The sequence below is a fragment of the Oncorhynchus clarkii genome, chromosome 10 (assembly GCF_045791955.1).
Source record: "Oncorhynchus clarkii lewisi isolate Uvic-CL-2024 chromosome 10, UVic_Ocla_1.0, whole genome shotgun sequence".
NCBI lineage: Eukaryota > Metazoa > Chordata > Actinopteri > Salmoniformes > Salmonidae > Oncorhynchus > Oncorhynchus clarkii.
The window spans coordinates 47508670-47533555 of NC_092156.1; the positions used below are offsets into that span (position 1 = coordinate 47508670).

At 42.6% G+C, this 24886-nt stretch overlaps 2 protein-coding genes across 2 annotated transcripts; one reads left to right on the top strand and one right to left on the bottom strand.

Annotated features, from left to right (window-relative positions):
* Positions 1-97: 97 nt before the first annotated feature.
* LOC139418668 (coagulation factor IXb) lies at positions 98-5557 on the bottom strand. The gene is made up of 8 exons (XM_071168300.1): positions 5252-5557; positions 2343-2512; positions 2209-2233; positions 1966-2079; positions 1593-1724; positions 1131-1483; positions 908-1034; positions 98-814 (listed from the first exon to the last, which is right to left on the bottom strand). The coding sequence occupies exons 1-8, from the start codon at positions 5316-5318 to the stop codon at positions 234-236; spliced, it is 1569 nt and encodes a 522-aa protein (XP_071024401.1). The 5' UTR covers positions 5319-5557; the 3' UTR covers positions 98-233.
* Positions 5558-18415: 12858 nt separating this feature from the next.
* On the top strand, positions 18416-24292 carry LOC139419602 (fibroblast growth factor 13-like). The gene is made up of 5 exons (XM_071169578.1): positions 18416-18620; positions 20465-20575; positions 20783-20886; positions 23108-23306; positions 23878-24292. The coding sequence occupies exons 1-5, from the start codon at positions 18416-18418 to the stop codon at positions 24018-24020; spliced, it is 762 nt and encodes a 253-aa protein (XP_071025679.1). The 3' UTR covers positions 24021-24292.
* The last annotated feature ends 594 nt before the right edge of the window (positions 24293-24886 follow it).

Below are 24886 nucleotides of genomic sequence, written 5' to 3' on the forward strand. Positions count from 1 at the left end.
AAATGTTGACTGGTACTACTGTACAAGGCGTAGGCCTCTGGGTCAGTCCCTAATGTTTCTGAATCTGCCTGACTATTTTGAATAACTTACAGAAGACATTCAAAGAGACATCATTTCCCGGATCCCTTTTAATTCATCAACAAAGAGTAAATCAGCTCAGTTAAACATTACACAATGGTAATCATCCAAAACGTTAAGTAACGTAAGGGCAGGGGGGGGGCGTCTTGGACCTCTCAGACATCAGGCTCAGAATTGGAACCAATGCTTCTCAGCCCAGTGACATTGGAGATCCACGGGAAGTAACGTGACACACGTGTGTAGATGCCATACTTCCCTTCCTTGGCGCACTCCTCCCCCCAGCTCACGATGCCTGTCAGAAACCAAGTGTCCCGGTACTGGGTGACATGGGGACCGCCACTGTCCCCCTGGCATGAATCCTTCTGCTCGCTGCGGTAACCGGCACAAAACATGAAGCGGGACACCCGTTCTGCGCTGCTGCCCTTACACTCGGTCCTGTCCACGTAGGGCACCTCCACCTTCTGCAGTATGGAGGACTCAGGGCCCTGGAAGCGCATCCTGCCCCAGCCGCTGACCACCGAGATAGAGGCCTCCCTCAGCAGCGTCTCAGTGAAGTCCTTGGGCCCCAGACAGATGGGGAGGCTGTAGTCAGAGAGGCGTGCGGGCGTGCGGAGCTTGAGCAGGGCTATGTCGTGGTTGTACTGACTTATCTTGGCGTCGTATCTCGGGTGCATGTGATGCTCAGCCACAGCGTGGTCATGCTCCGTCCCCTCCTTGACCTGCATGTTGTGCTCCCCTGGCGAGAGGCATTGTGATCAGATGAACATTATTTTGAACGAATGAAGCACAAATACCAAATAGGCAGTCACTCCTACTTGTTTTGACTCACCCACTCTGATGAAGAAGGTTCCAATCTTGCCCTCGTTCAGGCAGTGGGCAGCGGTGATGACCCACATCTCACTGAGGAGGGTGCCACCACAGAAGTTCTGCCCGGTCAGCTTGCTCATCAGGGACACCTGGCAGTGTCCCAGAGGTTAGCACAGACAACCGCAGTCTAAACACATTGACTGGAGGGGCTTAGTTACACTCACACACTCACACGACTGGCCTACCTGCCAGGGGATCTCCCCAGGTTTCACTGTGTTTCCCCCAACGATGCGCTGGTCGCTGGATGTCTCTTCCTGGATGGTGGGCAGTGTTGGGAAGAAGGCCCAGGAGGGCAAGTCCCCCAGCACTGAGGAAGAGTGGCTGCTACTGGTGCTGCTGACGCGGTGGGGGGTTGTGGTGGTGGCATTGACCGCAAGAGAATCCAAGGTGTTGTTCACAGAGGCCTCCGGTGTCTCAGTGATGTTGAGGGCGTTGTCGTCGGACTGCCGAGTCTGATCAACATTTACGGCTGTGATGATCGACCGAGAGGACAGCGTTGCGCTTATAGCCTTGCCAAGATGACCACAGGGGAATGGTCCTGGCCAAAACAAACATAGATGAGACCGGTTGAAAAATAGATGATAGATGATTTAAATCAACGCAAAGAGAACATGGTGCGCGGACTTATATGCAGGATCAATCAGCACCTTCTGGTTCGCAGGTGGTCTTGTCCGGAGCCAGTCTATACCCTGTGGCACAGTCGCACACTGCATGCTGGGCGTTCAGCACACAGAAGTGGGAGCAGCCACCGTTGTTAATGTCACACTGCTTAGCCATCTCTGAGTAGGGAGAATCCATGAGAACAGAGGATTAGGAGACGAGTTGATTTTGAACAATGGGGGGGGGGGGGGGGGGGGGGGGAATTAACGAGGTTAACATGTAAGCTACTATAAGGTAAACATATGCAATGTTCAAGTTAAAGCAGGAATATCTGCAAATCCAATCGAATGCCAAGTGGATGACAAGATAGTTGACGTTACTGCGTTTGATTTGATTTTAAACAGATTACAGGTTACTCACCGATCTCACAGTTTTTCCCATTGAATTGAGGTAGACACCAGCATACGTAAGCACTCATGGCATCTTTACACTTCCCCCCATTCTGGCATGGGTTGGACTCACACTGGTCCCCGTCTGTAGGGGCACATAGACAAAGACTTGACTACAGGTAGATGAGATAGATTATACCAATCAGCTCATTGTACAACTCTACTATCTCTACAGAATATTGATTTATTTTTTATTTTTAGCCTTAATGCTTACCAAGGTAATTCGCCCAGAATTGCATCTAAATCAAAAGAAAAAGAAACACCATTATTGAGGCTGTCCATCACTTGACATGGCAGAGCCGAATGGGCAGATGGACTTCATGTGGGGTTGTAGGGGATGCTACCTACTGTTTTCTCCTCGTTCTCAAACACTTCCCTCGCCTCCTCCAGATTGCAGCGCTCCTCGATACACTCCCTCTCCAGGTTGTCCTTCTTCATCTCCTCGAAGGCCCCCGTGTTGTAGCGCTTCTGCCTCCTCAGGAGGGTGTCTGCAGACTGCCTGGACAGAAAGACTGAGGCTGGGGAGGAAACGAGGACAGAGATGGGGGGACGGGGGTCACTAAATGAACAATTGCGTTGAAATGAATTCACCTTATAGGTTCAGGTTGGCAAAGCATATGTTGTTTCCCATGAAGAAGAAAATATCATCATTGACATATAGAAAACGTCTCTTCTTCTGACTCTTCTCATCCTCGCCCTTATGCTCTCATCCTGTATCTGTACCCTGAAGTTTATACAATGTGCCATTGCATTTGACTGACTGACAACTGAACTGGAAGGAGCAGGGGTGTCATGCACACCAAAAATCGGAGGGGGCACAAAGTATGTGAGGATGACTAGGGGGAAGTCTGGAGGGGGGCTAGGGCCCCTGTCAGGAAGTTGAAGAATTTAGCATTTTTCAAACACTTTAAACAGCTTTTTCCTGCAATCTAGTCATAATCATTATGCTTAATTCTATAAAAAAAATATATGATTATTTTTCTGCATGTCTAAGCATACCTCTTGAGCGGTCTGTATCCTCCCGACTGGTGGTTATTTTTTTAAAGAAACTAAATACACTATATAAACAAACGTATGTGGACATAACAATCGAGCACACAGCCATGCAATCTCCATAGACAAACATTGAGAGCAGAATGGCCTTACTGAAGAGCTCAGTGACTTTCAATGTGGATCTATCATAGGATGCCACCTTTCCAACAAATCAGTTTGTCCAATGTCTGCCCTGCTAGAGCTTCCCCGGTCAAACTGTAAGTGCTGTTATAGTGAAGTGGAAACGTATTGGAGCAACAACGGCTCAGCCGCACAGTGGTATGCCACACAAGCTCACAGAATGGGACCGCAGAGTGCTGAACTGAAGCGCGTAGCATGTAAAAATGTGTCTGTCCTCAGTTGCAACACTCATTACCGAGTTCCAAACTGCCTCTGCAAGCAACGTCAGCACAATAACTGTTTGACGGGAGATTCATGAAATGGGTTTCTATGGCTGAGCAGCCGCACACAAGCCTAAGATCACCATGCGCAATGTCAAGCGTCGGCTGGACTGGTGTAAAGCTCGCCACCATTGGACTCTGGAGTAGTGGAAACGCATTCTCTGGAGTGATGAATCACGCTTCACCATCTGGCAGTCCGACGGATGAATCTGGGCTTGGCGGATGCCAGGAGAATGCTACCTGTCCGAATGTATAGGGCCAACTGTAAAGCTTGGTGGAGGGGGAATAATGGTCTGGGGCTGTTTATCATGGTTTGGGCTAGGCCCCTTAATTCCAGTGAAGGGAAATCTTAACTCTACAGCAAAGAATGAAATTCTATACGATTTGGAGCTTCCAACTTTGTGGCAACGGTTTGGGAAAGGCATTTTCCTGTTTCAGCATGACAATGCACTTGTGCACAAAGTGAGGTCCATACAGAAATGGTTTGTCGAGGCCTCCCGAGTGGCGCAGCGGTGTGAGGCACTGCATTGCAGTGCTGGAGGCGTCACTACAGACCCGGGTTTGATCCCAGGCTGTGTCACAGCCGGCCGCGACCGAGAGGTCCAGGAGGCGGCGCACAAATGGCCCAGCATCGTCCGGGTTAGGGGAGGGTTTGGCCAGCCGGGATGTCCTTGTCCCATCGCGCTCTAGTGACTCCTTGTGGCGGCCAGGTGCGTGCCAGCGCACTGCGTTTACTCCGACACATTGGTGCAGCTGGCTTCCGGGTTAAGCGAATAGAGTGTCAAGAAGCAGTGAGGCTTGGCGGGGTCGTGTTTCGGAGGAAGCATGGCTCTCGACCTTCATCTTTCCGGAGTCCGTACAGGAGTTGCAGCGATGGGACAAGACTGTTACTACCATTTGGATATCACGAAAAAGGGGTAAAACGTGGAAGAACTTGACAGGCCTGCACAGAGCCCTGACCTCAACCCCATCAAACACCTTTGGGATGAATTGGAACGCTTGCAAGCCAAGCCTAATCACCCAACAGCAGCGCCCAACCTCACGAATGCTCTTGTGGCTGAATGGAAGCAAGTCCCCGCAGGAATGTTCCAACATCTAGTGGAAAGCCTTCCCAGAAGAGTGGAGATCGTTAAGGCAGCAAAGGGCAACCAACTCCATATTAATTCCCATGATTTTGGAATGAGATGTTCGACGAGCAGGTGTCCACATACTTTAGGTCACGTAGTGTGTGATTCCCTTCATCTCTGCTAACTTCTGTGTAAAAGATTGAAAGGAATGTGAGTCTTATCCATTTAGATATTGCGTTTATTTTCTTAAGTCTACCAACCTTGCCAGCAGGCATGCCAGCTAATATAGTTATACAAGTAATCTACTCTAACTTGGTAGCCTGAAATGGCTTCTTGGTAGCTAGTTATAAGGATGGGTGATTGAGAACCTATCTGGGCTAGCTAAAACAACTTCATAAAATTGCTAGATGGCTAGGTATTACAGAGAAACAACCACAAAAAAAATTATTCAAATGATAATAGATATATATTTTTAAACAGGACAAAGCTGAGGGGGAACATGCCCCTGTGCCCACTACGGGCATGAGTTATCAGGGAAGAAGTGAGGCCAGTTTACTGAAATCAAAGTCAAGCCCTGGTTTGGGTTTATGTGAAGCAGATATAATGGAAAATGTTACGTGAATAATGTTATGTGAATCAAACATCACATTCGTACGGTATTTCTATACTATCATAAAGACTGATAAAGAAGCACTTGTGAAAAGCATAGGATACTGTTTGTCAATATCTGTTTTTTTGTTAAAAGTGTGAAGCCTACCTCCAGAAGTGAACTCGTTTTCCACCATGAATACCGCAGTTATGACAAATAAACAAATCCTTGTCATCTTGTTGCTCTAGGTAGTTATTCTTATTGATATCCCACCAAACAGAAAAGACCAAAAAGGAATGGACAAACTTGACTCTAAACTCCAAAGTACAGGAGACTATTTGCACATGACCACCTGGGTAAGCGAATCTCTCTCTCTCTCTCTCTCTCCCTTTCGCTTTCTCTCTCTCTCTCTCTCTCTTTCTCTCGCGCTCTCTCTCTCTCAGTCTCTCTGTGAGTCTGTATAAAATTCCTCTTCGAGTTTAAAAAAAAGAAGTTGGGTGGCTTGAGTTAAAACCTAACTGTTATTATTAAATCTATTGGTCTATATATTTTGGTGATTCAAATGAAATGGTTCATACCTTTTTACTAATTGAAGACAAATGTGGTCCAAACTTGGGCAACACAACAAATATTGACAGTTGCTGTCTGACTTTTGTCAACCCTGTGTTTGAAGTGCAAGACCGCTGAATAGGGGTTCTTCAACCACAAGGTTATTTCCACTCTTGATAAAGGTTAAAAACGGCTGTTGTAAATTCTAGTCTGTGTCACAGAAAAAAAAACAATGATTGTGTACCCAAATGAGGGGCAGAGGTGGGCATGTCAGTATAACTCTTAAGTTGTACAGTATTTGCAGAGCTCGCAAAACTGTCAGCTCCTGATCTCTTCCTAGGGACGATGCCAGCTCAGGCTGATGAAGTTCTGCCTCGCAAATGATGTGTCTTTTCCAATATCTGTTTTCCCCGTCTGAGCTTTCGTGACCTTTGGATGATAAGAGTATAAACAGGGCACTAGGCCTCTAAAACAGGCTACACGCAGTCACAATGTGAGTGTGGTACTACCAGCAGAACAGGCAGTGTGAAAGCATCAGAACAAAACATAGGACATGGAAACTATTGGGAATATTTCTAAAATGTACAACTACAAAGTCATTATTAACCATTATATAGTTTTGCACAGCTAACATAATGTAAGATTTATCATAGACAATGATGTCATCTCCCCAATGGACATTGACAGCACCTGTATTCAAGCAATGATCTCGTTCACAGATAAATATATTTTGCTTAGAAATTACAATGACGAGCTGAAATATGAATTTGGTTCCTGTTTATGAAAGCTTGGCCCTTTGAGTCGGTACCAATGATGTACTGCATATTAACCCTGGATTGCTGATGTTATGCATTGGCCATTGAGAGGATATGAAGCCACTGGTCGGCCATATTGGCACTACCCAGTAGGAGCAGTCCTCCATAGGAATGAATGGAATTAAATGTTTCAAGGACAAAATGACATCTATTTAGGTATATTTGTGTTATAGTGGGGACAGTAACATTAGTACTCTCTAAGAAAATACTTAAAGGAAAATGTTTTATGTAGTTACACAATGAGTAAATAAATACACAATGATTAACTAAAACTTGACTATATACACGGTGCATCAGTACCGAGTCAATGTGCAGGGGTGAGAGGTAATTGAGGTAGATATGTACATATACTGTAGGTAGGGATAAAGTGACTAGGCAACAGGACCAGCAGCATATGTGATGAGTCAAAAGAGTTATCAAAAAGATTCAATGCAGATAGCTAAGTAGTTAAGCAATAGCTACCCGGACTAACTATTTAGCAGTCTTATGGCTTGGGGGTCGAAGCTGCCGTATGGTGTCAGAGAGTCTTTGAAAATTTTTAGGGCCTTCCTCTGACACCGCCTGGTATAGATGTCCTGGATGGCAGGGAGCTTGGCCCCAGTGATGTACTGGGCCGTAAGCAATACCCTCCCTCTGTAGCGTCTTGTTGTTGGATGCCAAGCAGTTGTCATACCAAGCGGTGATGCAGCAAGTAAGATGCTCTCAATGGTGCAGCTGTATAACTGTTTGAGGATCTGAGGGCCCATGCCAAATCTTTTCAGCCTCCTGAGGGGGAAGAGGCATTGTCGTACCCTCTTCATGACTGTGTTGGTGTGTGTGGACCATGATAATACCTTAGTGATGTGGACACCGAGGAACTTGAAGCTCTCAACCTGCTCCACTACAACCCTGTCGATGTGGATGTGGGCGTGCTTGGCCCTTTGTTTCTTGTAAGTCCACAATCATCTCCTTTGTCTTGATCACATTGAAGGAGAGGTTGTTGTCCTGCCACCACACTGCCAGGTCTCTGACCTCCTCCCTGTAGGCTGTCTCATCGTTGTCGGTGATCAGGCCTACCACGTGTTGTCTGCAAATTTAATGATGGTGCTGGAGTTGTGTGCGGCAACACAGTCGTGCGTTAACAGTGAGTACAGGAGGGGACTAAGCACAGACCCCTGAGGGGCCCCAGGGGTCACATTACACATTTAGTAATGACAGAATGCATTTGAAACTTCACACACGGTAACACTTTCGTATGATTTAATAACATTATTGCTGTAACGGCTGTCGTCGGAATGAGACCAAAGGGCAGCGTGGGAAGTGTTCATGATTTAATGTTCAAAAAACACTCAAACAAAATGACAAAAGGTGATAACGAAAGCGCCAAGTTCTGTCAGGAGAAAAACACTAAACAGAAAACAACATCCCACAAAACCCAAATGGAAAATGACAACTTATATATGATCCCCAATCAGAGACAACGATAGACTCTGATTGGGAACCACACTAACATAGAAATAAGGAAACTAGAATGCCCATCCTAGTCACACCCTGACCTAACCAAAATAGAGAATAAAAACCTCTCTATGGCCACGGCGTGACAATTGCATTGATAGGAGTGGGGGGAAAGGTGCTTGTGGTTGTTAATTGATAAGCACATCAAAGACGGCATTAACGATAAGTAATAAAATAAATATGGCACTTCTAAAAGCCTATTTCACACCATAGCCTGCTGAATTTTCAAGATAACTTTTATTTCATTTGGATTTCGGCACAAAGGAAATAGTGCCACTGACTCGCCCATGGATTGCTGTATCAGCATTGTCTCAATGAAGAACAAATTCACTGAGAATACATTGCATAGGATGAAGAAACAATACTTCCGAGCCGCAGCACCATACTACTTGTCAGACATAGAAAACTGAAACTATATACTGGTCTTTGGGGTGGGATTGGCATGGTGTGTGGGGGGATCCGTGGGTAGCTTCTGACCACTTATTTGGATTCCTAATGTCTTACTCATTGTTAGAAAAAAGTTTGGTCCAAATCAGATGTTAGGTACTATAATTATTTAATATTATATGAATCCTATAAATTAAAATAAATGGCTTCTGGAAAGCTTATCTTGTCTTCTTTCTATCTGCAGAAATGATTTCAGAACAATCTGAGATGGCTTGCTGAAATGACATGGAAAGATCCACTTAAAAAATAAATTGCTTACAAATTGCTTACAACATAATATCCAACAACAAAAAATATTGATTGTGGATGCTCTATCAGAAAGCTATTGGAATCCTATTGGACTGCTTTCTTTCATGGACATCAAAAGTAGGCTCATCCTAACGGATCCTGTAGGATTCTCGCAATGCTGTAAGATTTTGTATCACCTCTATCAGAATCCTATTAGTGTATTAGTATTAGTGTTTTTTCCTCCATGTTTTGAGGAAAAAAATCCTTAAGAATGTAACATAAATATATATACAATTCCCATCAACAACATGTATTTAAATCCTATAGGAGAACAAAAAAAAACTCGAAATCCTATAGAATACTTTAGGATTCAAATACAACGATCCAATTAGAATGCAATTAGAATCCAATAGAAAAATCTCATCAGATTTTGGAACCAGTACTATTTGACTCCGATAGGATTCTATCCTATATTATTTTATACACAATAATCTCATTGAAAAATCCTATCAATGTGCTGAAGTCTGGTCCGGACTATGGATCACATATGCCCACTCCCCCGACTGTCTGTGCCCTTCACCACTTTATGTAACCCTCTCTAATATATGCCTCCCTATCTGTCATTTCTTCTGTCCTGTCAACAAAAATACAATAAAATAACTCAGATCTCCCCCCCCCCCCCAAAAAAAGTAAGTTGGCCTTATGCCTAATAACCCCAGTCAATCTACTCTGCCCTCAATCTTGTAGGCTGTAGTTTTGAGCCAGTTACTCTTGATTAGTTCGTTAGTATAAGAACTAAATGGACCTCAGAAAGTCATAATGATCATGACAGGAAAGAAAGCCAAGACTAAGATAATAACATGTTCTAAGTAGGCTTATCACTATATACTTGTGATTATATAAGCATTCGTAGTCGTGATAATCACAACAACCTAAAACGAAGAAGTATGACAGATGATGATGATGATGATGAGGATGATGATTCTGATCACGATGATAATGATGCTGATGATGATTAGGCTGTCACGCGTTATTAAAGTCCTTTTTGGAAGAGGCTAGTGCCTGTATTGGGAGTAATAATACAAATACGGGGAGTAATTCATGCATTTCAGATGATTTAAATGTCGTTTTATTCATTTTGACTGTTTTGTTTCAATGAAATCTCTTTAAACAACTTGACACTTGCACTGTGAAGTTGGCTCCTTGGAATCTTGAGTCCCTGAATAGTGTTCTTCAGAGTCTCGCAGGCGCGGACCTGTGTGGCTGAGTGGCGGATGCGTTGTCGGTTCTTGTGGAAGGACACCGAGGGAGGTTACTCAATCTTGGTAAACTACCTCCGTTCACTTGTCATTTTGTATCACCTGCTATCAATTTGACACCTTAGAAATATGATAATTTGTATCAATGTGTGTATGTCTCGGTTATGGCAGTTTTGCTTTGCTTGCAAAAACGTGGCGGAGTGGTCTGAGTATCGAACTGTTTTATGTGGTTTACAACAATGCTGAAAATATCTTCTGTAATATTACATTAAGATGACGTGTTTTACTGGACACTGAATTCACATGGTAAATTATGTTTTATATATTACCTCTCTCAATAAATCAAGTCAGCAAACTCCCTGGCTAAACGGCCAGTAGTTTACGGTCAAGTAGCTTATCCTTAGTATTTTTGTGCCACAGAGCCCCACCTGATGATAACAAAAAAAAAATCTGAAACCGCTTAACATATTCTTGTAATTCGAAGGAGAACCAGTGTGGCGTTGTTCTGCTGGGTTGAAGCTTCATTGTGCGATATACCAAGACGGCTCTATGAGTGCGAAAACGGCGAAACAAGTGACAAAGGAGGAAAAGGAACATGCAACCAGAGGTGAGTGATCAGCCTACCTAAATGACAGAATGTATAGCCTTTAGGAATGCTTTATGTGACTTTCACTGTAATGTAGGGGTTTAACATGAAGTCGGTTAATGATCTTTCAACTAAACGAATTCAGTGCACCTCATCAATATACTATCACAACAGTTTTGACTATTATCAAGGTTACCTACACACAGTCGATACGATATGCAAATAACAAGGAGAAACGACTGGATAAAAATGTAAACAGTGTAGGCTAAACAGAATATGCCGTGTGCATGGAGAGGAGAGACAGACACCCGGTCTGTTATGACAACTGTAGTGCGTAATGGAGAGGTTATGGTGGTTCACTGCGAGGTGCGCGTTCTGGACAAATATTTATGTCATGAACAGAATCTCCGCGGGAAACGCCGCAATGGAAGCTGGGAAAATAAAATTGCCATGGAGACAAAGGAGGTAGTAGACCGCGAGTTCTCACTGCTTTCACTACAGGGAGTACACCAAATGATGTATATAAACCCTGGATTGCTGATTCTATGTATTGGCCATTGAGAGGCTTTGAAGCCACCGGTCGGCCATGTTGACACTCCCCAGTTAATGTATTTAAGTATTTTTTTGTAGTAGTGGGGACAGTAAAATTACTCATCTCTAAAAAAATATATTTGTACATATTTTTCCCATTTGCATTTTTAAGTTTGCAATAAGTTGTCTGAAACAGAATACATGTGGCAAAAAAAGAATGTAGACGTTATAAATGCATTTCTATTAGGTTCCAAAATATTTTTACACTGTGGGGGAGTGCCAAGATGGAGGCACGGTGGCTTCAACACAGCGCCCCTTAATAGTCATCTAGTATATATATAATTCATTGAGTAGACCTCTACAGGGAGTAGACCTAACAGGGTTTAGACCAGGAGCTCTCATAATGACATCATATTCATACATTAGAAAAACAATGGTTCATTCATAGCATTCACATGACTAGAATGACTAAATAGGTAATTGTAGCTACTCAGAGTAAGGATAAATCAAAACAGTTATCTGGTAAGGGTACAACAAAACATCTCTGCTCGCTCTCTCTCTTTCTCTGGTAGAAGGTTAGATGTCATTTAGCCAGTTTCTAAGGACCCCAAAGGATCTTGAATTTTTAGACTTTGCAGCGGATTAAGTTAGTGTAGACTGTAGACACAAAGTCATTTAACGTTTATAAAATCATGTGAATTAAGGAGGTTAAATAAAGTGCAGATAAAGGAACAGAACGGTTGATAACATAAGAATTTGAAGTTGAGATGATGCCACTTTCAATTGCCTTTTTCCTTAAAGGATACTAAAGGTGGGTATCTTCGGTAATGTTTCAGCTCAGCATCCATACTCGATTTTTCCAGACGGACTGTCAAAGGGGTGTTTTGTGTTGTGTTTCAGGCTCCAACATCTTCTATAAACAAATGTTTTTATATATTTTTTTGTCCCATATGAATTGGTGCTTTAAAGCCCTGTTCTACGCTTCAGACATGAACACAAGTGACTGTCAATTGTGACAGCGTAAGCCACATTATTGTGGACTGTTATTCGGCAGATGGAGGTCTGCCTCTGCCCATAGCCACAGCAGACCCTAGGGCTGCAAGACTGCTGTCTCTCACCGCCCACTGATCATGTGTGGACACTAACATATCTATCCTGGCAATTTATCATCAGCATTAAAGTGTAGGAAGCTGGAGATAATGTAACTCACCGCAATTTAACTACATGCATATATTTTGGGATTCTGATTATTACCGTTTCAACATATCCATTTATGCCAACTGATCATTTATCCAAAAACACAAAGCAAATTGTGTATGGACAAAGTAGAGGTATTTTAAAAGGCTTTTATTGACGACATTTAAATCCCATTTACACCAAAAACCCTCTGTCCAAACTCCTTCGCCACAGGGTTACACATGACAGGAGCCCATCGACATGTGTCTTGGCAGCACATTCACTCATCCTGAGTACTGGCAGTGCCTAGTCACAATTTTCCAGGCCAAATGGTGTGCATTACCTCCAGAAGAAAGATGCTCGGGCAAAAAGATAATGGACACGGGTGTTCTTCCTTGATCTCACAGGATATTCTGCTGTCTCTGGTGAGAGAGGGTTATATAAATCCACGTCTTACTGTGTGTGTGTACGGTATGTGTATTGTTGGTGCACAATCAAACTCATTTTATGGTAGGATATATTATAACCACGGTGCAAGACCCTGGATTATGTTCGGTTACGGCAGGATTCTAGCCAATCTGTGGAGGTGGTTATTATTGAGTCCCCCTGCCGTAATACGTGTCACAAAATCTTCTGCTGTCGATTGAAGCAAGCCATCAGAATGGGAAGAGAAATCTCTCCTGAGGGTTTGTCCATGAAAATGTCATGTTTGCACCTGGTTTGTCTTTTTGATATACATCTTTGGGCTTTGCTTGAATTCAGTTGTCCTTTGAATGGCATGTTGATGTCATTCAACAGGATTAGGATGTGCTTTTTCCCCAGCATTGGAACCCCCCTAACCCCAGCCTGGATGCACCACAGTAAACCTTCAATGCTTTTTTTCCTTCATGGGAGAAGTAGTAGGTGATGATGTCTTGGACCACATTTTTGTTTGTACATAAAGTGTGTCAGAGTAGTAGTGCTGATCCTAGATCAGTACTCATATCCTGACCCACTTTATGAATATGGACCCTGGAGCCCCACTCACTCCTAAATGATTTTACTTTCATTTGGCTCCATCTAGTGGAGAGTGTTCCAGTTTGACGAGTTACAACTCAATGGAGATAAGTTATCACCAGTTTGTAATACTGCACATTAGAGGGCATACCTGGTATGCTGGTGTCCTTATAGCCTACCTTGAAAATACAATCTGTAGACTAAAGAATCTGAATCGGATTGGAAAAGAACGCCCCTGCCCTGAGATTAAGTTAAATGGTAGAGATTTAATGGTAGAAATTAATGGAAATAGTTTCCGGGAAGCTGGCTATTGTGTCTACCTTGAAGTTTTCCCCCAATGACTGTGGAAACGTTTATGTTTGTGGTCAGTTAGACTTTCTATTAGAGTTACCTAATGATAGACAGGGTCGCAAATATGACTGCAGCTTACAGATTGTAGTTTATATATACTATATAGCCCACTCCCCGCACTAATTATGGCTCATTCTAATTATTGAAAGATCTTTTTTCATTTGATCATTTCTCTAATGCAAAACCGTTGGCCTATTGTTCACCACGATGACGACCATCTGTGTTGTAACAGGAAGAAAGAGCATGTCCCGAGCTGTAGGCCTAATAAGACTTCCTTATTACTTCTGGATTTAATGAGTTGCGAGTAAAATCTTTAAAGCTGGAATCCTTAATGGTGAAACTGCCACGTTCGTTTGCGATATTACAACAAAAGTTACTCCAGAAAATGAACACTTGCAATAGAACAGAAGCATGTATGTACTGTACATTTTGTTTGCCATGATGCGCAACGTTCCCCCAGCGCTCCCCACCTCTGTTTCATAAAAAAAATTAATAATAACAACTGCTGTGGGGCAGAAAGTGGCTCTGTTCCCCCCTAGTGCAGAATCCATCTTTGAGGGGGGTGGATTGCTTGGCTTCCCCTTTATTTCCACGGCTGTTGTGGGAGTGTTGTAGTCTATGTTATGGATACCTGCGATCTATGTGATGTTTAGATCAATTCAGCCATGAAGACATCAATGTCACAGTCCATAACATTCACACTTTACAGTATATTTAATGCCAGGGTGAATAAAATGAACATTTGCCATAACAAAGGATAGACTTCCAAGCCAGTATATGCCATGTTATGTTTGTAAAGGGGTTCCCTTACCTTCCTGCACATCAGCGTTGGCTACAGTGGCCCAGTGATGCATGTTTTTATTTTCCCGATCAGCGATACCTTGGGATAAATCATTAACGAGCGTTTCTAAAGTCATAATAATGGCCTTGCACTAATGCTCTATAATGATATCCTATCACAACCACGTGCACAGATTTAATGGATGGAATGCCTTTGAGAATTGTCGTTTAAACTTCGGAAAGTCCTGCTGAAACATTAACAAAGGACTCTTCCTTGGCGAAGTGGAACGTAAACAGAAAATCAAAACAACAGTACCACTAGTATAAACCTATATTTATACCACGAATCAAGCAACTAAAGGGCTTTAAAGTAGGGTTATAATTTTATGGAAATCATTCATCCAAATACAAAGAAAGTTATAATAGGGGAAAGTTATACTAGCCTACGTGGACATTTTATTTCACATTAGATCTCATTAAATCTCAATCGAAGAATATGATTGATTATGCTTTAATTATTCATCCAAATAAAACCAGGAGACGCCACTCAGTTGATCCTCGAACTTTCATTGACATGAAAGGACCTATAGGATATATGGCGCCAAATCCGAAACCACAACTACATTTAAATGCATTTCAATCTGATGACGGGTGTGGTTGTTACCTGAGTGAAGACAGGCACGGCATTGACGTTAGATAGATTTTACCTCAGGATGAAGACCCATACCATAGTCCTTCTGGAAACAGATGAGATCTCGGTTTATGTCCTCGGCTCTTCGGGAATGCACCGATTGAATGAACCTTTTGGAAAGTATATTATGCAGATTCATATCACATGACCACATCCCTGTTGGAGAGGGGACAGGGAGCTGAATGAGGCATGATCTGCCGCAAACAAGTTAGTCTTAGCAGAAAACACTCAACTGGACATTCCTCCCTCTCCTGATTATTTTTGCGATGAGGACATATGCGACATCAGAGCTATCTATATATATCCCTGGATTTATACGATACAACGTTTTCTTGAATTATTTTTGGACCAGCGTCTCATGCCTGTCATATGCTTATATTCAGTTACCTGTTTCTCCTAATCAATTTGGACAAGACTCCTGTCTATTGCGCAATTCATACCGCAGAGTTAGGGAGGTGAAAGGAGTAATGGCACCACTAGTATTCTGCCAGCAGCACAAGTTATGGCGTCACTTTTATATGGTCATGAGGAAACCTTCAAAATATAAGCCCACCACTTTTCAACATCATTTTCATTCAGCCATGAAGAAATCAATGTCACAGTCCGTGACATTCTCCATTTACAGTACATTTAATGCCAGGGTGAATAAAATGAACATTTGCCATAACAAAGGATAGACTTCTAAGCCAGTATATGTTTGTAAAGGGGTTCCTTTACCTTCCTGCATGTGAGGTTGAAAAGTGTCCGAATTGCCCTTTAATAATGAAATTATATTTAAATATGCATTTGTTATTTATTTAATGTAGTGGTGGGCACCAATTTTGATAAGTCGATGTGATATCGATATTGTTTGATATCGATATGAGCAAGGCGTATCGTGATATTGGTTTATTCTTCAGTGTTCTGTAAAAAAAGCTTACATAACTCTTCCTGCATGCGCAACGCCCTCCAACAGACCTTCTCACAGGCTGCTTCTCATTCTTTAAAAACCTCCACTAAAACTGAAACAGGTTCCTTAGCATACTTAGTTGCCTGCTGATGGGCCATCAACTGTGGATGGGGTTCCCATTGTATTTAAAACTGTTTAGGTAGGTTTATGCCACCATAACACACCTGGCCCAATGGGAAATCCATAAGCAGTTGTCTGGACTATACAGAAACATTCAACACAGTCGCAATGTGATATTCTACAAACCGACATATCAATATTGAATCGAAAAATGCAATTGATGTCGATATAGATTTTCCATATCGGCGCCCATCATTCATTCTATTTATTTATTCAATGAGTGATTGAAACGAATCATAGAGTGTGTTAGACCATGCATTTTTAGCCTAAACATTTTATGAAACGGGGGACTGAAATGAATGAATGTATCCCAGTGTGTTAAAACGGGAATTAACTGACACTTAACTGTTAACAATTAACTGTTTTATTCCAGTGCTTCTCAGAATATTTTCTCTTTCGACTGTTATTGTGGATTGTCTCACGTAATGCACTTTAAACTCAGAAAAAATGCCTTTGCTGACCTTCATAGACAATCACCATAATATAGATTGTAAATGATCTTCTCTCTGTTATTGTTTTTGAAAACTAGTTAATAGACATTTACTGTATACTGCTAACCTTGTTAGGTAAGCAACACATTAAGGCCTGTAACTTGTAAATAGTTGTGTCCATTGCTGTTCTGAAAGCGTGATTATACTGTGTACTAATAGCCTGGTTGATATTCATTACGTTTACCTTGTAAATAAACACGATTTTCATTTTGAATAAAATGTTTGCAAGGTGCGTTTGTTTTTTGAGTGTTGATAGTTCTGCGTGTATATCGGCATTGACTTCAGGACCACGGATAGCACCAGATCATTGTAAGGCGGTTTAACCTACAATGTTCCTATTAAGTAGTTGAATTACTGAGGGCTGTTGATAGAGGTCGTCCTCATACATTTCAGACCCACATTCCACGACACAGGTACTCTACTTTAAAAAAAAATCTACTGTCAAAAATGTATTCTGTGTTTCAAGTGCAGCGTCATCAATGAATTGCAGTGCATTGAGGAGGAAGAGAAGAAAGTGCTGCTGGGTATTTAGACCACAGTCCCCCATTAAATGGCACCATATATATATATAAACTATATGATGTATCTTTCTCTATAAGCCCATATGTAATTGCTGGGGACCAATGGATTGGTTGTATTAGAAAGTCCTGCTGGGTATTTAGATCACATTTCCTCATGAAATAACACCATACATAGATTCTACAGACCCCACTGAGTAATCCCAACCCCCTTTTTACCTCGGCACATTGGATCTCTTTTTCTATATAAGCCAATATGTAATTCATACACAGTGTATGGAGAGGGTGGATTAAGGAGTCACTAGCACTCTGTATTAAACCCATTGCCCAGACCAATTTAAGTTTTGCAGACTCTATTGAGTAATTCCAGTTACATATATTTGTATTTTATTAAAAGTGTATTTCTTTAAATATAGTCTACACAATAGCTTTCAAAGTACCAGTATTGGTGTAAGCCTTCTAAAGTGGTTGCAATGCAGTGAAAAACATTTGTACTGCACTAGAGTGCTAAAAATATATATATTTCTAAAGTTTAGCGTGTCTTTGCAGGGGGACTCTTATTTTTAAATAAAATAAAAACCTGTGCTCTTGCAGCCAGCATAATATCCTGCTGCTAGGAGAACGGTAATAGGGGAACCTCTGCACCAAAATGAGGCTAGACTCTCTCTCTCTCTCTCTCTCTCTCTCTCTCTCTCTCTCTCTCTCTCTCTCTCTCTCTCTCTCTCTCTCTCTCTCTCTCTCTCTCTCTCTCTCTCTCTCTCTCTCTCTCTCTCTCTCTCTCTCTCTCTCTCTCTCTCTCTCTCTCTCTCTCTCTCTCTCTCTCTCTCTCTCTCCTCACAGCATAACATACATGATTTTTATACCTCATGGCTTTAACAGGTTCTATTTACCGTAAGCCATACTGTACGTGGCATTGGAGAGGATTGCTTGTGGTTGCTGCATCAATGGTACACACAACTATGACAAGAGTTGTTTCATTGACTGAAAAACAATTTGAGGACTGCATTTTTCTCACGTAGAGTGGACACATCACATCCATTGTGTGCATGCAAGAGAAGCTGCAGTGATCAACAACAAATCAAATGTATGAATTGGAGGGACTAGCTGTTGATTCACAGCTGAAGGTTTTTCTGCTTGGAATATCCAGAATCTTCTTTTCCAACTTTGACAATTAAAATGTGTAGGCTAATATAATGCTTTTATTACACACTTGAAGGCTACCATGGATTATTTGGTTGACTTAAAAACAATACTACAAAGACTGCATTGGATAATATTCATTGTTTGGTGAGCGGAGGATCTCAAATTTTCTCCTGGGACGTTTTGTCATCACCAAGCCGCCAAGCTGGCTATGGCCGCGGCGATCGCCAGCTCCCTCATTCGGCAGAAGAGGCAGGCGAGGGAGCGGGAGAAGGCGAATGCCTGCCGCTGCGCAAGCAGTCCGGATAATTGCAAAGCAGGGGACAGGGGACCCTGTGAGAAACCGAGCAAGCTGAACGTGTTCTCACGCGTCAAACTCTTTGGCTCTAAGAAACGGAAGAGAATAAGGCGACCAGGTGTGATCTTTCGACTTAACACAAAAAAACGGTTATCATAACCATCATCATCATCAGCGGTGTAGTGATGCCTGGAGAAGTGGGTATACTTTCATTTTGCTAATAATTTCCCAAACGGGCAGCCCGGAAAAAGGAAAGGTGCCCTGTGTGAAAAATTCTATGAGAAACAGTGACCTAAAATGATGAATCCCATATTGGTCTTTCACAGTCAGGCCAACCCAAGCCGTACTGTGCAATTAGGCTAATGGTAGGCCTACTATTGAAACAGATAAATGAGTCTGTCAGAAATGTACAGGTTTAGCATTTTTCAGGTTTTTGGTCTCACAGTCACACTTTTTTAAGAGAAAAAAAACGACAACATTTCATGTTCTAAGTCGATAACAAACCTTAAACCACATCAGGAGACCATTTTTGAGGTTTGGGGAAAATCTAAGAATTTTAGATTTTTAAGTGTAGTTACCCTTTAATTCAAGTGTGCAGGCACCTAGCACTGTTGTTTGGTTAGTGGTGTCTCTGTAGCACATAAGATGGAGTTTTCCAAATAAATTGCCAATGGGATTGATGCAAATAATCATGATATCATTCTGCCAGGTAGGCATAGGCTACTTTGTAGCTATTTAATATTTAATTGAGAAGGTTTATGGGAAAGCCTTTTTCGTCTACCAGAAGCCAGTTAGGCCTATCATCGCCATCGTTAATTTTTTCCTGTTCCTTAATTGTTGAAACCTGGATGTTTTACTTCGTATTATGAGGCATGTCTTACCTTGCTTTAAAGTAGCCTATAGCCAAAATCCCACCATAGAAACATGGAGGCAAGTATTTTATAAAGACTTCCTCATTATGCGTTCTCCTGTTCTATTGGTTTTCTTTCCACTTTCTTTCATTGTCTAGCAGCCAAAGGCATTATCCTAGTCATCTTAGCATCCCATGATAGTTGTTGCATCTTTAGATCTCCTTTCTTCCTAAATTTATGCTCATGTGCAGTACGCATTTTTAGAACAGTATTTATCCGCAAATTGCACTTCGGGACATTTGCACATAAGGCCTACCGCTGCACCTAAAATGTGAACCAATAATAGTTGGCCAACATTTTAAGATAAACATTCTGATCTGTTCAATTAGCCTTATTCATTGACAATGGCACGTACCTCCACCACACTACTCTGATCTCTGATACGCATCGTGGGGACTACGAAGTGAGTATACGCAATGCCCGCTGAAAAGTCGGTATACCCTTCACTACACCACTGATCATCACCACGAACGTCAACAGCACCACTTCTATCCCACTTTAAAGCGTGAAGACCTTGGAGTAATGTCACCTCTGTCCAAATGATGATGTTATAGCATAAGAAAGACCTTATTTGACAACATATTTCATCAAACTCTGGTGATCCTGCAAGTCCATGCACTCATCAATTCATTTCCTCACTCGAACACTTAAGACACCAGCAATACGTTCAGTGTCATTATCGGATACGTGCACAACACCTTCACACTTCCATGCTTCTGTTGTGCATGAAATTATCATCTAAACAAGAGTTACATTCAAAATACATTGCACCGTATCCAGAAAGCTAGTGCACCTGTGAATGAGCTTCTTTTCTTCTTCCTTTTTGCATGGCCGGCCACCACGATCCCAGGTACCCATCACACTGTCTGGGTTTGTGCCTTAGTGTGATGTCTATGGGATGCCTGAGGTTCCCCCGGAAAGTTTACTACTGACTGTGAAGCCGTGGCAAACGAGTAGCGTTGGACTATAGACTTGGCATGTGTCCAATCTCTCCTCTGCTCCTCTCTTCCCTCTCCTCCCGTTCTCCCATTCTGCCCTGTCGTCTTCACAGAGCCCCAGCTCAAGGGGATAGTGACAAAGCTGTACAGTCGCACAGGCTTCTACCTTCAGACGCAAGCTGATGGAACCATCGATGGAACCAAGGACGAGGACAACAGCCATGGTAGGACTGTGTGCATTTGACTGTGTTTTTGCCTTTAATTCGTGCCGATTTCAGATTATTGTTATGTCGAATTCAAGAAGAAATGTTGGCTTGGTTTTTTTGCTCAAACATTTCCTGTAGCTGTATTTTCACTATTGCATATTGAGTATAATGTTTCTCTTATACAGTTTACTACGCACCCTCTCTCTTTTGTATTCCACATTGCAGCTGTGTTCAACCTCATTCCTGTTGGGCTGCGAGTTGTGGCCATCCAGGGGGTTCAGACCAAACTCTACCTGGCCATGAACAACGATGGCTTCCTGTATACCTCTGTGAGTCTCCTTCCTTCCCAACCACAACATTGTGTCTCCTACACGCGGCACATTCGGAAAGTATTCAGACCCCTTGACTTTTTCCACATTATGTTACATTTACAGCCTTCTTCTAAAATTGATTAAATAAATGTTTTTTCTCATCAATCTACACATAATAATCCGTCCGGCCAAACTGAGCAATCGGGGGAGAAGGGCCTTGGTCAGGGAGGTGACCAAGAACCTGATGGTTACTCTGACAGAGTTCCAGAGTTCCTCTGTGGAGATGGGAGAAACTCCCAGAAGGACAACCATCTCTGCAGCATTCCACCAATCAGGCCTTTATGATAGAGTAGCCAGACGGAAGCCACTCCTCAGTAAAATGCACATGACAGCCCGCTTGGAGTGTGTCAAAAGGCACCTAAAGGACTCTCAGACCATGAGAAACAACATTCTCTGATCTGATTGAACTATTTGGCCTGAATGCCAAGTGTCATGTCTGGAGAAAACCTGGCACCATCCCTAAGATGAAGCATGGTGGTGGCAGCATCATGCTGTGAGGATGTTTTTCAGCGAAGGGACTGAGAGACTAGTCAGGATTGAGGGAAAGATGAACGGAGCAAAGTACAGAGAGATCCTTGATGAAAACCTGTTCCAGAGAACTCAGGACCTCAGAACGTGGTGAAGGTTCACCTTCCAACAGGACAACAACCCTAAACACATAGCCAAGACAACTCAGAAGTGGCTTCGGGACAAGTCTCTGAATGTCCTTGAGTGGCCCAGCCAGAGCCCGGACTTGAACATCTCTGGAGAGACCTGAAAATAGCTGTGCAGAGACGCTCCCCATCCAACCTGACAGAGCTTGAGGGGGATCTGCAGAGAAGAACGGGAGAAATTCCCCAAATACAGGTGTGCCAAGCTTGTAGCATCATACCCAAGAAGACTCGAGGCTGTAATCGCTGCCAAAGGTGCTTCAACAAAGTACTGAGTAAAAGCTCTGAATTCTTGTGTAAATGTGATATTTCGTTTTTTTAATACATTTGCCAAAATGTCCCCAATTTTTTTTTTGCTTTGTCATTATGGGGTATTGTGTGTAGATTGATGAGGGAAAGAAGCAATTTAATACATTTTACAATAAGGCTGTAACGTAACAAAATGTGGAAAAAGTCAAGGGTTCTGAATACTTTCCAAATGCACTGTATTTCACAGTACACAGTGTTACTGAGCTAGTTGATTACATTAAAAGTCACCTTAACCGCCATGTTAATTCTATTTAATAATCACTTGTTGCTGTGAAAACACAAGTTGGTTCCATTTGTTATGTCCCCATTGGTAACCTGCATCTTGTTGAGAGGGCTGGTTTGTATTCTGCAAGTTACCATGGAGACACATGAGTATGGCAATGCTAATGTTAACCCTCTCAAGTTGTTATTGTTTTAGCTTTGGTAAGGTTATTTAGCAATCTGGATGGATATTGCATTTCAAACACTTTTTTTTAGGTTAATTCATTATGTTTATTTATTTACTTATTTGTGTGTGTGTGTGTGTGTGTGTGTGTGTGTGTGTGTGTGTGTGTGTGTGTGTGTGGTCACCATGAACATTGGTGTCGCTGAATATCTCGTGCCAGAATGTGGTTTTGCATCAATCTTTACCAATGAAAGTATGAGTCAGTGTTTTCATAGCGTGCAGTTTAAAAGTCACAATCTGAGCAAGCTGTGAGAGTGATGGATGGCTCATGGTGGCTCCAAAAATCAGAGATTCCCATCCTAGGCTTATTCACATAGCATGGCAAGCGAGTTCAATTCAGCTCACCAGTCACAACTGAGGTATTCGCATTGTAGATTTGCTGCCGGGCACTGTGTGGCCGGCCTATCCTGACTTGTACGTAAAAGGTTCCCAAGCATAGAACTGGAATTGGTCCCAACTGCATTATAGCTCAGTCTTCTGTGTCCGCTTTCAAGCCGATTGTCAGTGTTTCATTCCAGTTAGTTGTTTCCATCCCTTCTGTCGTCATTTACTCCCCCTTTGGGCATTTGATATGAATGGATAGCCTAGGTGAGAGTGAAATGGCTGAAACTAGGTGTAGTTTTCTTTCTTTTTCTCTCTCTCTCTCTCTCTCTCTCTCTCTCTCTCTCTCTCTCTCTATGTCTGTCCATCTCTGTTTCCGCTCTCTCTTTATTTATTTTCTCACATACACACATTCCCCCTCCTGTCTCTCTCTCCTCGCTGTCCCCCTCTTTAGGAGCACTTCACCCCGGAGTGTAAGTTCAAGGAGTCGGTGTTTGAGAACTACTACGTGACCTACTCCTCCATGCTCTACAGACAGCAGCAGTCAGGCAGGGCCTGGTACCTTGGCCTCAATAAAGAGGGAGTCATCATGAAGGGCAACCATGTGAAGAAGAATAAACCAGCGGCCCACTTCATCCCTAAACCACTGAAAGGCAAGTGGGCCTTTTTCTGCGAGGCTTTGTGCGTCTGTGTTGAAGTCTGTTGGTGGGAACCCTGAAGTGGCTCGTTAGAAAGACTCACCCTAGTATATTTTCTTTTGGCGTTTTACGGAAGAATGTTTGTCAGAAGCTTAATCAAGTGTTGGGGAAGCTACTCTGGAAATATAGTTTACCAAGCTACCGATAACTTCACACCGGCAGAAGTTCAGCTACACTAAAGCGACCCTTATGAAACACATTGTTTACTTAACTAAAGTTACTTTGAAAAAGTAGTTCCCAACATCCAAACTACTTTCGATGCCAATAAAGAAAGGAAATTCTGGCCTACTTTATCCATATTTACTTTCTGCAAAAGAAGTAGTGCGTAGTTCCAGTAGTTAGCTACACTGCTACATGGCAAACAAAGTATTGAACTTCTGTAAACACCACCAAGATTTGAATGTGGTTCAACTACCACCAAGCTGGAGCAAAATGTAATTACTACTCCCCAACACTGTGCATAATACAGATAACCAGACTTTATCTTTACCAAACGTGAGCTCCTCTCTGCCTCTTTCTCTTCCAGTTGCCATGTACAGAGAACCCTCACTCCATGACCTGACCGAGTTCTCCCGCTCCGGCAGCGGTACTCCCACCAAGAGCCGCAGTGCGTCGGCCTTGCTGAACGGAGGAGGGAAGACACTGAGCCAGAACGAGCAGTCCACATAGCTGTGGGGAGTCCGTCTCGGGCAGAGGGCGGCTCTCCCAATCGTACAGTAAGCAGACTCAACTGATCCTCGTCCAACTGATCAGGTGGAGAGCGAGGGAATTAGCTTAGCTTAGCGTGTACTGAAACCACTGTGACAGACTATGACATCATCAATGAAAAAAATCCATGGGTTTCTGCGGGTCAAATTTGCTATGAACTTTGATACAAAAGGCCTAAACCATTTTGCTGGTCTGGAGTATATATTCTTCCTTGGATTATTCTTGAGCATATGTAGCGTATTAGCCATGTATCTCTTTCTCCAAGGGTCTTGAGAGGGAGAGTTACTGGCCAGTAGTTATGTGGTCCGTGATCGGTCGCTTCCATGCCTCCTAAAAAAAAAGCTATTTTTTGGGGTGTTTGAGTCCAAGAAAGCTGTACATATCTGCAAGCCTTCTGCATCGGTCCGACTATCTGCCATATTCATTGCTTGCCAGCCATACCAATTGCGTTAATTTGTTCCTGTGTACCAAAGACTCAAACCTGTTTCTCTGGTTTGGCTGAAGACAAAAAAAAGTCGGAAAAACTGTGGACTAATCGTACTACATACTATTTACAACATACTGTTTGGCAAAAAAATGTATACAATAAGTAACACATTTCAACATACTAGGCTCACTCATACTGAAAATGCCTCATCTAATGCAGAATTGCGTTGCTTTCCAACCTTCATTCATTTTGGTACAACTCTTCCCCTTACCTGATTATCAGCTGTTGCCAAGCACACGTTGGTGTGAAAATATGTTTCTCCCCCCCCCCCCCCCCCCCCAATAGCATGTAGCGAACTCGTACTAGATGAAACGTGAAATGACTATGACATCGTGGCATT